Consider the following 14,232-nt stretch of genomic DNA (forward strand, 5'->3'; position numbering starts at 1 on the left):
GACCCCCAGAGGTTTATTTTCTCCCACAGGGAGCTTGTGTTTTCCTCCCCTCTGTGCCTACAGTCAACTATCGCTATACTGTTAACTGCAGTATAATTCTGTAAAGGGTTCTGTGGCAGACAGTTGTGAAGGACACTATAGCAAATATAAGCTGCTGTAAAAGGGGCTGCCAGCACAATATTAAAATTAGTTAATTACAAGATAAAATCAGCTGCTGTTTCAACTAGTTTGAAATCATATACATTTCTAAATGATAATTAAATTAATATTTTGAATACACTTCAGGACATATTCATAAAATGTGTGACCTAAATTTTAATGCAACTGTGCATCCTTATGAAATATGCATTGTTCATTTAAAAGCACATCTACAATAACACTTAAAAATCATTTCCCATGTGTATGCGTTGTGTTGTATAGGAGACTGATGTAATGTGTAGCAATGAAGCATTCAAATGTTTACCATACATAATTTATTATGTTGAGAATTTGTCATTTGTAGGAAGAGACACGGTTTAATGCAGACTTTCAAAAGTTTGTTGTTCATATCTGCTCTCGGCCTTAAATTGAGCTGGTATTTTATTTTTCACAGGCTTGTGTCCATTTCAACTGGCACCTGTTGGCAAGTAGCATTTTAAAAGAGACATTCATAAATACTGAAAAACGTTCTTAAGGGAAAGTGGCATGTAAAAACCACAAAGTCCTGATAAAAAAATCTTTGAAAGGATCAGTTCGAAGATATAAGACAGACCTCAGAGAACATTTGTACTCACTTTAGTGTTGCACTGAGGAGAAAATTCAGTTGCGGCATCAGCAAAGAATCAGGAGACGCCAGGTAGCGATCAAACTGAGCCTATCGATGGACATAAAAACATCATTGAGTACACTACAGTGGCCTGAAAAGAGTAAACAGACAAAGTTGTTTAGAAAAGACACTTGTATAAAAAAACTGCTCTCGTACAAAAGCAGCCTGAGCTCCGATGAGAAAATATATGTTGTACTGACCATTGCGGCTTTCAGAGAAGAGCAGTCCATGCTGGGAACGTTCACAAGAGGTCCCTGAAAGACAAAAAAAAAAAGTATGTCTTCAAATTGGCGACACCAATACTCATGATCTACAGTGTAGCTGGTTTCTGAGTTATACCTCTAAGAACTCCAGGCTTCCAATTAAAACCAACAGAGGCCAGTTTCACAAAGATGGTCTGGCTCTTAGTGGGCTGCTAGCTTTCAAAAAAAAAATTCGGTTGGCTGTTTTCCCCTCTTTTAACAAAAGCCTCTACTTTAAAAGTGAATGATGCACTTCAGCAGAAATGGACTTGACTTTTTTGAAATGTGGAAATATTTCCTTATTTCTAATTTTCTTTCTCTTCTAACGGGACTGATCAAACTAACACTAAGTAGAGCTTTGTGAATACTGCCCCAGTCTAGCATTGATAGAAAAAGAAAGACTGAAGATACATTCTTCAGATACACTAGAGGTTATAAAAGAAGGCTAAATCAAGACTTACTTGTGCAACACTTCAGATTCTTTATTGTTTAATTGCATGGAGATACACCTAAACAGACTCAGGGAAAGCAGTCCTATTTATCAGAAAACTTATTAGATGCAGGTCCTTATAGAAGTACAGTAGGTGTACTCTCCCTACTCCTCCATTAAGGACCTGATTCAAACTAGTAGCACATACAGTATGAAGCACACAGATAATTGGAGTTGTGGATCTGTTGCTTTGTCACTCTCCCTGAAGCACCAGTGGAGTACCGATCATACTTCTAGTAATATTATATTCAGTCTCTTTGATCCTGATTATAGCAGGCTGTGAAGAGTAAAGATTACAAGCATTCAATATTCCAAAAGGTATGGACAAAATCAAAGAGCTGATCAACTGAGGATGCTCTCTAAGGTTTATTTCTTCTTCTCCAGATGGAAACCTCATGTCTGATTCTGATTATGAACCATCCTGTAGTATCAGTTATATGGGGTCAATCCTTTCCAGAGATCTACAGACCTGGAAATACTTTTGAAGGGTAAGGTGCAAACTTACAGAAAAGTGAAAATGCTGAAATAATATGTTTTGTTGAAAAATAAAAGGCTGTTGCACAATGTGATTGGTTTCCCGACAACAAATTTAACTGTAACAAATCAGCACACTGCCTGTGCAAGTACAAGCAGGAATACAACTATACTATTACATTATAACTTTACATTAAATACTCATTTAAAATACTGTACTTCAGGGCTAATACTGAAAGGACCAATATTGAAAGAAAAACTCCAAAACACAAGTAAAACGTAGAAAAGCTGTATCATCGAGACACCAAAAAACAGGCAACCTATGTACCATGGGATTCTTCAAATAAAAAGCTGAATGGAATCCTTCAATAAATAAGCCTCAACACCCATAGAAATCAAGATAGGCCAAATAGCCTCCTCTCTTTATTAACTTATCCAAAGATTTTACATTCAATCCACATTCCCATTGAACAGAATGTGGATTGTCTACTTGAAAATGTTTTGTCTACTTCAACAGAAAGCTTCTGACTGGAAATATTTATGAAGGCATATACACAATCTAAAAATACCATAAAAGCACAAATAAAGTAGAAATAAGTGCAGCATTTCTAAAACAGGTATAATGTGTTCAGAGCAATGTGGTGTAACCTTAGATAACAGTGTCCGCATTTCATACAGACACAATACATAATGCTGGCCAGATATCAAGTGGAGAAAAGACACTGCTCTGAGAAGAGACAGGGACAAACTGCTCTGCATTCTGTGGGGTTGTAGGTAAAATATGACATTTTAAAACAGGAAATGCAAAACTCCTGACATTAACCTATATAATATACACACACATCTTCCTAACCTTCTGTCCTGAAATGATTCACTTTTCATCTCGATTTGTCCTTGTTGAATTAACTTTTATGTTAAACCATAACGAGAATTGTACGTTCAAATCTCAATAAAGCCTTCCATGTTCAAACTGAAATGGTTTTCTTACATGGACATTTTCCATATAAATTGAGAGCCTTTGTTCTTGTACTAGCCTAATAGCACAGCGCTTTAAACATCCTAAGTTCACTTATTGATTTATTAATTTACTAGACAATAAACATCTCCAAGTGTCAAGATTTCCAAGAAAAAGGAGGATTCTTTAGGCTGCCATTAAAACTCATCAATGTCTTTAGAGCACTCTTAAAATGGAGACAGATATCATAACATAACAGTAACCTACAGAGAAACCTTTAACCAATAACAGTTAAGAGCAAATAATATGGTTCTTGGTCTCCATCTCCTCTGAACATTATATTTTACTTTCAAACTATGTGTCTGCAGTGTGCTTTTTATTGTAACCTTGTGGACTCACCCCCTTCTGCGGAGGAACAAAACCAGAGGATTCATAGACCCTCAAGGTCTTCAGTATGAGATTCTTCTTAATTTGTTAAAGATCAATGCACACAATTCCCAGGACCTTCAGGGTGATTCGTGTGCCTTAAAATACAACTGTTCCAACAATTATCTCTAATGACAAATCTGCTATCTTGGCCATTTCAGCCTTTAAGCACAAATGTACTTCAAGGAATAATTTTCAGCACCTTTTGTGCTCTGCCCCTCAAATTATTAAAGCTGTGATCAGAGTATCCTAGTATTGGCTCATTATATGACTTTTAAGTTCAGAATATCAGTGTCTACTTTATACTATGGACCTGTAAGGAAAACCATGTCAATAAGAGGTTTTGTATTATTATGCACCATATACAGTAGGAGGTTACACAAAACTCTTGCAGGGTAATTACCTATTAACCGACAAATTGCAAAATGAAACTCATAAATGACGCATTATAGGGCTGCTGGAGAAGGGCCTATTCAAACATCGATAATGATTTCCATTCCTAATTTGTTTGAACATTCGCTGGAAAGGTAATTACCCTTTCATACTGGCTGCTTGAAAAATCACACTAAGAGTGTTATCTGGGTTAAAATTAGCAGCACACACCTCAAAGGGAGGTATCTGTACCAGGTGATGAAGAAGCGGTTTTGGAAATCGACTCAAACTACAGTACGTTTCACCTCTGATGCTATTTTTATTTGCTATTAAGAGATGACACTATTTAAAATCACATAATATTCCAAAAAGGCCCTGATTATAACTGTTTCCCAAACAGTACGATGAATGTCTGGCTACCCACATGGTTTTTAAACTAAACTAACATGGTTTTTAAACTAAAGTAATTAAAAACTGAGCTGCGATTGAGGTATATAATTGAAGTACTGTCGCCCCATGACAGGAACTTATCCGGCTTGGCTGCACACAACCAGTTTCAGTTGACTTCAAGCCTTCTGTCATTCAGCAACACCTTCAGATTAGAGGCTGGAATTAAACCATACTGAACTCGGGGAATGGAAAGACACCCTCTGCCTTTGAATAGACAGACTATCCAGAAGCACTTCTAAACTGCACTCAAGAGAAAAATACTGTTCTGCAAGACTTAATCATACAGATAGGTAATAACAGCCCACTTTGAAATTGGTGCTACACCTAGCGTTTAGCTTTGTCTAATTCCACTCCCTATTTCAGGAAATGCCCATTTGCCACTCTTTCTGTGCAGAGGATGCAGAGAAGAGGGTCACTGCCTGCTGTAATCCTTGCCAGTACAACAATGTCAAGAAATAAGCTGCTCAACCAGGAAAAGCACAGGCACGGTGACAGCATGCCAAGGAACGAAAGGCATGCCAAGGTCACATACCAATAATAAAAGCTCAGATAGTACCAAAAAAAAACAAAACACTGTCACAGCTACTGCCTCAAAACTGACAAAGATGTGTCTGTTTCTCAAAGAGCTTGTCTATCTAATGTGGCGTCTCTTAGTCCAAACCTCTGGGTGGTCTCAAAGGCACTGTGTGCTAGAAAAGATTGGTCTGTCACATAAAAAAAATCATTGGGGCCTATAGGGGAAGGAACATTTGTGGTCCTTCAGTAATTTCCACATTTTCCAGGCAAAATTCTCACAGCAGTGAGACCGATATACCACATCAGGTTTTCCACACCCAAAGAAATGCACTGCAATTCATGCAGGTCTGGGTCTCAGTTGCATAGGGGGGTTTAACCAAAGGTCCTGTCCTACATATACTGTATATTAAAAACTAAAGACGGCAGATACTTACCATTCAATATCCTTTCTGATTACTTCAGGACAAGCTAACATAAGACATGGACCCCCTAGTGAAAACCACTGGATTAGGGGCACAACATGTTGTGGAATTGCGAGGGCCTGCATAGCTGGCTTTAGTACCCAGAAAAATGCTGTTCGTGGTCTCATACAAGCATGGTGGCACTATCTGAAGTACAGTACACTGTCCCTTTCTTTTGTCATAATTGCTATGATTTAAATCCTCACCAGAAAGACCAACTACACATTTCATAACTCATACAGACATTTTGCACTCCCATCTCATTGTACATTCTGGTACTAATGAAACATGCCATTACTGCACTACTGTAGTCATGTGAGCAACTTGGACACCAATGGCAAAAATGCCAGAAAAAGCAATGTCTCAGACATTCAAAGACATACTTTTCTAGAGAACTAAAAGAAGTTAGCTGGTAAGAAAAATCTCAATGATAAAATGACACGAAGCTAACACAAACCTAGCAACAGTCCGGCTGATAATTCTGTTTAAGTCAAAAACCATAGGCTATTGCAGAACATAGGGGAAATTGTCACTAAATGAATGGTAATGACCCAAAAAAATCTGAAACCGATTAATAATAACTGGCAAGTGACAAAATAAAAAAACTAAAGCAGGATCTCAAATGCCTTAAAGTATAGAAGTGATTTAAGTGACACCTGAAAGCAAATGCCTGTAATAATTATTTAAGATTACTTTCCATAAAAAATAAGTGGATATACTATTTTAATTTAAAACCCATTTGCTACAGTGGGCTACTTTTGCTCACTAAACTAATCTCATGAAGACATTCAACAACAGAAGTGTACAGTTGAAAGGTCCTTTTGTTCTAAACATAAATCAGCTAAAGTTTATTTGCTTATTTTGAGTCTTTAAAAAGCATTCAAATCATGTACCATCCATTTTTAAACTTTTCAGAAAAGATTTTTTAAACACTTTAAAAAACACAAAATTTATTGATCAGCACAACAGAGCTGTTTTTCGAAGCTCCAAACACGAAGTTGTTAAAAATATAACAAGTAAAGTACAGTTTGTTTTGGCCTGCTGTGTCCTCTTTGAGATTTTCCCTTTGAAGTGGCTTGGGCCTTGCAATGGCGTGATATCATCAGATAGGGTAAATATGGGTGACTGCGGCAGATTGCTTTGAGCCTCATAGACGATTTATTACATTGCAGCTTAAAATATCAAAAATAACCACCCACCTTAAACCAAAATTTCAGTTTTCATTTGTCTTTTTTTAACGCAACAAGGTCAAATTTTCTTAAATTATTCCAACCGTTAGCCATGTGAACTTCGAAGTAAGGAGAGACATCCTTCCTCTTTTCGTGTCCAGATCCTTTTGATAATGGATAAGAGGTGCTGTTCTAAGACTTTAAGGAATTGTGTGACATCCAGTGAAAATGCCCAACTAATGGCTCACCATAAATTTCACTTTAAACATCTACAGTCACTGGAAGGACACGCAGAAGTCAATAAGCACTTTTGTTTCTGACGACAGGACACCACATCATGCATAGCTACAGCTGCATAAATAGGATTTATCTGAATCCAAACAGATATTTTTATATTTGCAACGAATACACACATTACTTTTACAACTAACTTTAAAAAACAGTACTTTTTAAAACTAACTGAACAAAGTAATGCTCCTTCTGGAAGAATCACAAAATGGTGGATGCAAAACTAACACATTGGTAGATAAATGGTAGATAATAAACCTATTACTTGTTCCATTGGTAGAGATGTCAAACAAGATAAGCACCAGTAATAAAGGTGATTTCGGTACCCACCATGCCAATTTGCCAGTCTGAGCATTGTGGATCAGTAGAAAACATATAAACTGACACTTGTGCTCCCTGAAGCTATAGGTGGGAAACATTTTTAAACATGGGGTAAAACAGTCCAGGAACGCCAATACAAGGTTAGGAATTGTCTGAACGTTTTTTCTTCTGTTTATGTGGGTCACAGCAGCAAAGTTAAGGAAAAGCCGAGCATCTTTAATTGCGAAAGGTCAAAATCTGTAAATACTGTATGTATGAGGGGTTTCTCCATTGCTGTGGTATTGCAATGCTCCTTTCAGTTGCCAGAGTTCTATCACTGAGTTAAGGGAATTAAGGCTTCCTTTAGGGACTGAAACAAACAGCAGCATTGTGCCCTTTGAGGTACCAATGCCCACAGCAAGCCTGGGTTGCAGCTGCGATTTCATTTTTACCCCCAGGGTACAGCTCTGTTCTGAAAGCGAGCTCTCCATTCCTCAGCTGGTGTGTGGGAAAGACAAAGTGCGCTCCTAACAACGCACTGTCGCCTTGGTTTCACTGGCTCTGAAATCAGCTGTGACCAGTCCCACTGCCTGGATGTTAGCGTAGACGTCTGCCTCAGAATCATTGCTAGGCAGTGACATGATTCCCTGGCAGTAACAAAACAAGAACCGATGGGCAACTTTGGTGCAAATTAATTCTTAGTGACACATACTGTATTTAACATGGGATAGAAATTTCATTAAGACTGACACCTTTAGATGGTATTTATTCCTCTTAGTTGTATGTTACCAGTAGTTGAATTGTGTTGTTTTAAATCTCCTTTCAAAACATTTATACTGCATATGTTGAACTTTTTGGATTAAATAAAGTATTGACTTATACATAAGACATTAATACCAAAACATTGCTTAATACATAAGATACATAAACGATTTTGGCAAATATGTAACTCTTATGTATTGAGAAATCCAAAGAGTAAACCAAACTGCAAACACCAAGGACGTACTGCTGTAGTCACTTACATGCACCTGATGTACAGAATTACATGTACATAGTGTATTATTGTAGCATGTGTACCTTGAAGTATAATAAAGTATAAAAAAGACTTTTTCAAGTCACCATACATTTAAAGTGATTTATGTTCAATTTGTTTATTGGTTTTTAGGGGGAAAATTATTATATTATATAATAGATTATATTAAATGGTACTGTATAAAATAATGAACAAAGGTGAACAATCACCATGGCATGACAGAACATAATGTAAACTTTGTTTAGGAAACAAGTCAAATATCAGTAATAAGGGTATTGACTGTACTCAAACATACTGATATTCAAACCTCTCTCATAACGTCCTTGTGAGGAATGGCTACACGACAACAGTTACCGTGGTAAAGTGGTACAGTAAAAGCATACCTCTGTAATACTGGTCTCTCTTAAATCTTTTTCTGTGCTTCATATATGAATTTCACACTAAAGGACAGTGCTGTCTACACAAATATACAATGTCCTTGTGGCTCCTTCTTCTGTTTCCACTGTTATCTGATGCAAGTATCAAACAAACCAATAAACGGGTATATCACACAAAATACTCTCCGTGACATCTCAAGACAGCACAGTTCTTTCAGAAAAGTGCAATATCCAAGTAACAGAACTGTGGTCTGCATGAAACTGCAAGTGAACTAAAATGTGAACTTGATTTGGGATTAAATTAATTTGCCTCGTTCAAAACATACTGAACCTCAACTATAATAAAACGTAACCCACAATTATAACTGCATTAACTAGATGCCAAAGTTTTATAAGTAAATGCACTTTTAAGAAATAAATGTTACAATAGATCATAATTCTTGATAGTGTCATCTTGTCTGGAATATCATCACTTTGGTGCATCCGGTCAAACTCTTCTGTGTAATTTGAAAGAGGAGGTATGCATTTATTCAAACCAATGTATTTGTTCCACAGTACACAAACAAGCATTTAAATAAAAGTTCAGTGCTCTTAAAGGGGTACTCCAAGTCCCTCTTCAAGGAGTGACTTACATGGGAACTGGGGGGGGAACTATGCATCAATATCAGCAGTGGTTGAGGTAGGTTATTACTTACAAGTTCAACTACCAGCTCGGTCACTAACTGTGTATTATGTTTAACAAGTCACCTCACTTCTTTGTGCTCTGTCCTTTAGATAAGACAAATAAATGAACTACTTAGTTACTCTGCAGTAGGGAATGTTGATATATACTTCACTCCCTAGTTTTTATTAGGTGCTCTGCTTAGAAGTATCCGCTAAATGACTATATTATGAACAATTATGCTGGGAGTTCTGAATGTTCCTATTTTTCCAGCGTAAAAAAAGTGTGAAAAGCTCTGAAAGCTCATAAAAACTGGATAAATCCAATTAATAATAAAGTCATTTTATTTTAAACAAGACAGACAGCTCCATTGTATTACTTTCTCTTTGTCTTTTATACTACTACAAAGAGTACAATGAAGAGGGGGACATTAATAGAGCAGGGTTTTGTATCTATAACTTGGTCAAAAGGTCTCCATGGCAACTGTGGACCTAAAGAGAGGCCACACAAATAATATAGGCCCTTCTACAGAAACAGCTGGGCCACTCCATTCTGCCATGTAAGAGGGCCTAGTACCATCACTCCGAAGCTTCTGTTATTCATCCATCTCACCTAAATGAAATAAAAGCTTCAAAAAGTTGTATAACATCTTCGTATGAGGAAACCCATTCTGTGTAATGAAAAATAAACTGCACAAGTATATTCAAGTCACAAGTCCTCCAATCTCTTCCCATGAAAGTAGCATTTTAGTATATATTCCCTTTGCAGACTTGCCTCAGAAGAGAGGTCAATAGCTTAGGTTTTGGCTTTTTCAAATTCTACACACTAATTGTGAAATTAACCCCACCATGACAGTCGAGAGCACAATACATTTAACAATTTACATGTTATAAATCAGCTCATCTCTGATGAACCCTGGTGACTTCGAAGAGTAGGATTTGTAGTAGTTGCCATGGGTTGCTCACCTGCTCAGGTTTATGCTGCTGCACACAGTTGTAAATGTAGCTCAGACCCGCTCTGGTGAGAACATAGGAAGCCTGCTCATTGATCAAGGTATCCAAGTGAGCTTCAATCTGTGAAGATCAAGCAGAAAAGTGCACTGTGAACACTCTCCTCTGCATCTCCTTCCATATGAAAAAAAAACCCAAAAACCCTATTCCCAGTTTCTTCAATACCCACCATTAAAACACTCAGTTGAGAGCACAAGGGAATGAAGAACTATGAGGTCCTAATAATCTAACCAAAATAAAACAGAGTAAGAAGAACAGGCTGAACAACACTGAGCACAGCCTAAGAGTGGACCTGTTTTTCATGAGCATCTATAAGCCAGGGCAATGCAGTCACTGAATGTTGCACACCAGCTATGGAAATCACAAAACAGGAACTACAAACTATTTTCTAAAAATGGTCTCCTTTAAAATGCCCCAAAAATGACTACCAGTTCCAATAGTCATTTGCTGCGTTTCTAATATTTTATATTTTAAACCATAAACATCTGGTATCCCCAATTGTTTTCTTATAAACTTGTTTTTTTTCAGTCCAGTATTATACTTGTCCAACATAGACACCAGTCACACCTATTTTCTACCTGACAGGCATCAAACTCCACAATGTCCTATGGGAGAATGAAAAGTCTCTCTCACTGCCAGTACTGGAAGCTTGCAAGAAGGAAGACAGCCCCAGGTGTTGTTCATAAGCAGGGAGGAAAGGATATTCTGTCTGACACAAGCCTACCCAGGCAGTGATTGGCCAGTTCACCGTTGGGAATGACAGTCAACTTATTAGAAAGCCCTGATGTTGACAAGTGAAGCTTAGGCTGAAGCTGGGCTAATGGCTGTCACCTTTACTGAATGAGCTGATCAGAAGTTCCCCAAAGCAAATTTCCTTTAATGTAGCTGAGAACGTGCATTATTAATAGAGTCTCCCATGTACTGTGTTCAATTAACTGTAAATTAAGAGCTCAACTCTACGTAAATCGTTGCAAAGGAAACTAAGATTATATTCTGTTTATAAAGATTACTTATGAAGTAATACAATTCCATGTCAAATAAATTGGGTATAACAAAGATGCAAGGAAATTTTAACAATTATCATCAGTTGTTTGAAACTGGAAATGTGTTTCACAGCCTTCAAAAGTCCAAAACTTCCTCCTCTGTTAAGGTCATGACATTGTTAGGGGTCTAAACCAGTTATCACCTTCCTGTTTAAAGATCAGCTGTGTGAGTTAATGCAGTTACAGTATAATACAATATTTGTCACATAGTTAGATGAACACTTTACACAAACCATGTAATCTACACTGCAGTGAAAAGCTGTAAGCATCTTAGACAAACAGTAAATGCATGTTATGAGCATGGACTGCGTTATGGCCATGAAACAACTTGATTAACAACCATCAATGGTAAATTTATGGAAGTGAGATGATAAAAATATTTTTGCACATTTTATTGGAGAAAAAAAACAACATTCAGGCTGTGCCAATCTATTGCTTGGGCTAGAACTGCCAGGAAACTGCTTGAGCTGGGTACGTAAAAGCCACGAGTCAGGACAGGATGTCATCAGTCGCAGACATTCATAAAATATTCACCATCGTGTAGTTTACACCCGTTTCTTATTAACATGAGTTGTAAACTGTCACATAAATCTTTCAGCAGGTTAATTTACAAGTGCCTTCAGGCAGTTGACACATTTCGGTTTTATCTTGCAACTTGGGAGTTGTATTTTACTTTTTTCAAGGTTGCATGGCACATAAGATTTGCTGTAAATGACTGTTAAGGTTTTGTAACTATCCTCCATTTGATACTTAACTCGCCATCTAACATAAATTAAACGTAATAACTAGGATATATGCTCCCTATAGAAGTGCACTTTATCTTTATCATTATCTATAGCACTATACATATCATTACGTATAGTAGGTAAGCACACTTCTTCTTTTGGATAACTTCAATCAGGAGCCTTACATTCAATTTTTGTACTGAAAAAAGAACAAAAAGAGCTTTACTCTTTGCCAAACTTCCAGTTGTAGTCTAAGATTTCCATCAAATCAATGCTGTAATATAGCAATTCTACAAGACAGCAGGAAAAGGTTGAAAAGAACCTTTAAGCAGATGTTCAAAAACAAAGGCAAAACTGGAGAATGCTGGAATTGTACCAGCAACTCTATGTTAAGAATTAAGTGTTCAGAAAGATTATAATAATGGTTTCCCCCTCCCTGTAATTGAAAATTAAAAATGACTTTACTCCTTTGAGTATTCAGTATGAAAATATCTTCGGTATTCTTGCCGACATGTGACTCGTGGGATGGAAAGCAGGATGTCTTGGCTCTCCAACGCTGAACCTCCCCACTATAAATTGGGCCCATCCAAATACCTCCAGCAATCAAGTGCTCAAATCGACTCCTCTTAATCTGAAGCTTCAAGAAGTAGGCACATCGGGACCCCATGATCCACAAATGAGGGATGCCCACTACACCTGATAACATCACAACCAATCACTACCCATTGACATGAATTAAAAGGTGTTGCACAAGCAATTTCAGTGCTCTCTAAGATCCTAGCAACCTGTCATTATGACTGTGACTACTGCTGTCTGAACCATAACAGCATCAAAACTTAGTTTACAAAGTAAGGGTGGGGCAGAGGGATTTATGTAAACCAGAACTTAGCCCAAATCTTCCTTGGCAGAGGAAGAGGCTCTGATGAGGTCTCAACTGTAATTTCACCTGAGCACTGAAATAATACAGTTTGACATTTGTTGACACCGCTGAATAGCAACAAATATTCATTATGGCAGCTCCAAAATATAGGAGAGCAGACTTTCTAAGATTCTCCACAGGGAACCAAATTCTCTGAAACTTTGTACATGCCCCAATGGAAGACCTGACTTCAGTGTGAAATGACGCACAAAATCCTGCCCTTGTCCACTGGCTCTGTACCAAGAGTAGAGGACAAACTGACATGAATCAAGCTGTTCCTCTCAATGTGGAACTTTTATAACCTCATCAGAGAGTTTTACATAGTCAAGCATTCACAATTAGGATGACTGTACATTCAACATTCACATTTTTAAAAGTGAATAAAAGTGAGTAAAAACATTAAACCGGTATATAATCAATAAAGTTTAAATTATAAAGCAAATACAATTTCATGTGATTATGAATGTTGACACTGATTATTACATGATTGACCACATCGACCAACATATACTGTATAACCCTGTATTTTTACGAGTTTCTTGTAATTTATGTGATAGATCATCCATTTGCATCTATCATGGCAAGTTTGATTTTACATACTCGTTTATTTGGCACATTTTATTATTTTTTTAACAAAATTGTTGTTGTGCGCTCTCAATCTCTGTGTGTACATCATTTGTTGTGTTAAATTTCTAGCTGCCCTAAAGTACTCTGTGAATTAACTGCTCCAATTTCTTATTTCATCATTTCAAGTCACCAAATCATCACACAGTGGAACTCAGGACAGATAAGTACTAAAATCTATTGACTCATTCCTACTAATTTTGCAATTTTAAATAAAAAAACAAAATGACACAATCTGGCACTAAAAATAGATACCAAGCCAAGTCCAAAGTCAAAGTAGTACCTGAAACTCCAGCATCTCCAGCCGCTTGTCTGTGAACTCAAAGAGAGCCAGTGTGGTCTTCATCATGTACAACGAGTTGACCATGTAGGTAGCCATGTCAGCGGTGCCCAGATTGCTCGCAGACACTGTGCAGAGCTGCAAGAGTGGATCCAAGATACAGGACAGCACCTTAAAAGGAGAGAGAAAGTGTTATTTGCTTCAAGTTACAGACCTCATCCCACAAAACCTTTTAACATTAAAGTGATACAGGATTGGCAAGATTAGTTTACCCCTTCGAGGTCTTTTATTCGTAAACAGGGAGACAAAATGACATGGCAGATAACACTGCTGCTGGGTCTTGGGTTTAATTCCAGATCTGTGTGATATTTACATGTTCTCCCTGTGTTTGAAGGTTTCTTTGCATGTGTTGTGCATGAGACTGGCATCCCATCCAGGGTGTATTCCCACTCTCCATCCATTATCACACCTGCGTATTCCTAGTTACGGGTCACTACAACTCGTAGGAAGCGTAGAGTTGCAAGGTGGGACTACACCCTGGATGCCAGTTCATTACAGGACACACACATGGATAATTAAGAGTCTCCAATTTACCTAGACAGCATGCCTTTG

The 14,232-nt window shown here is 37.5% G+C and overlaps 1 protein-coding gene across 1 annotated transcript in view; it reads right to left on the reverse strand.

Moving 5' to 3' along the window:
• Positions 1 to 14,232, reverse strand: part of cog6 (component of oligomeric golgi complex 6) — a 69,138-nt gene that overhangs the window by 6,765 nt on the left and 48,141 nt on the right. The window contains exons 15-18 of the mRNA XM_006628195.3: positions 13,624 to 13,791; positions 9,985 to 10,092; positions 1,006 to 1,059; positions 774 to 853 (exon numbers count right to left, since the gene is read on the reverse strand). Of these exons, the coding sequence (XP_006628258.1) occupies positions 774 to 853; positions 1,006 to 1,059; positions 9,985 to 10,092; positions 13,624 to 13,791 (410 nt within the window). The remainder of the gene's footprint in view (positions 1 to 773; positions 854 to 1,005; positions 1,060 to 9,984; positions 10,093 to 13,623; positions 13,792 to 14,232) is intronic.

This window comes from Lepisosteus oculatus, chromosome 5 (genome assembly GCF_040954835.1).
Source record: "Lepisosteus oculatus isolate fLepOcu1 chromosome 5, fLepOcu1.hap2, whole genome shotgun sequence".
Lineage (NCBI taxonomy): Eukaryota > Metazoa > Chordata > Actinopteri > Semionotiformes > Lepisosteidae > Lepisosteus > Lepisosteus oculatus.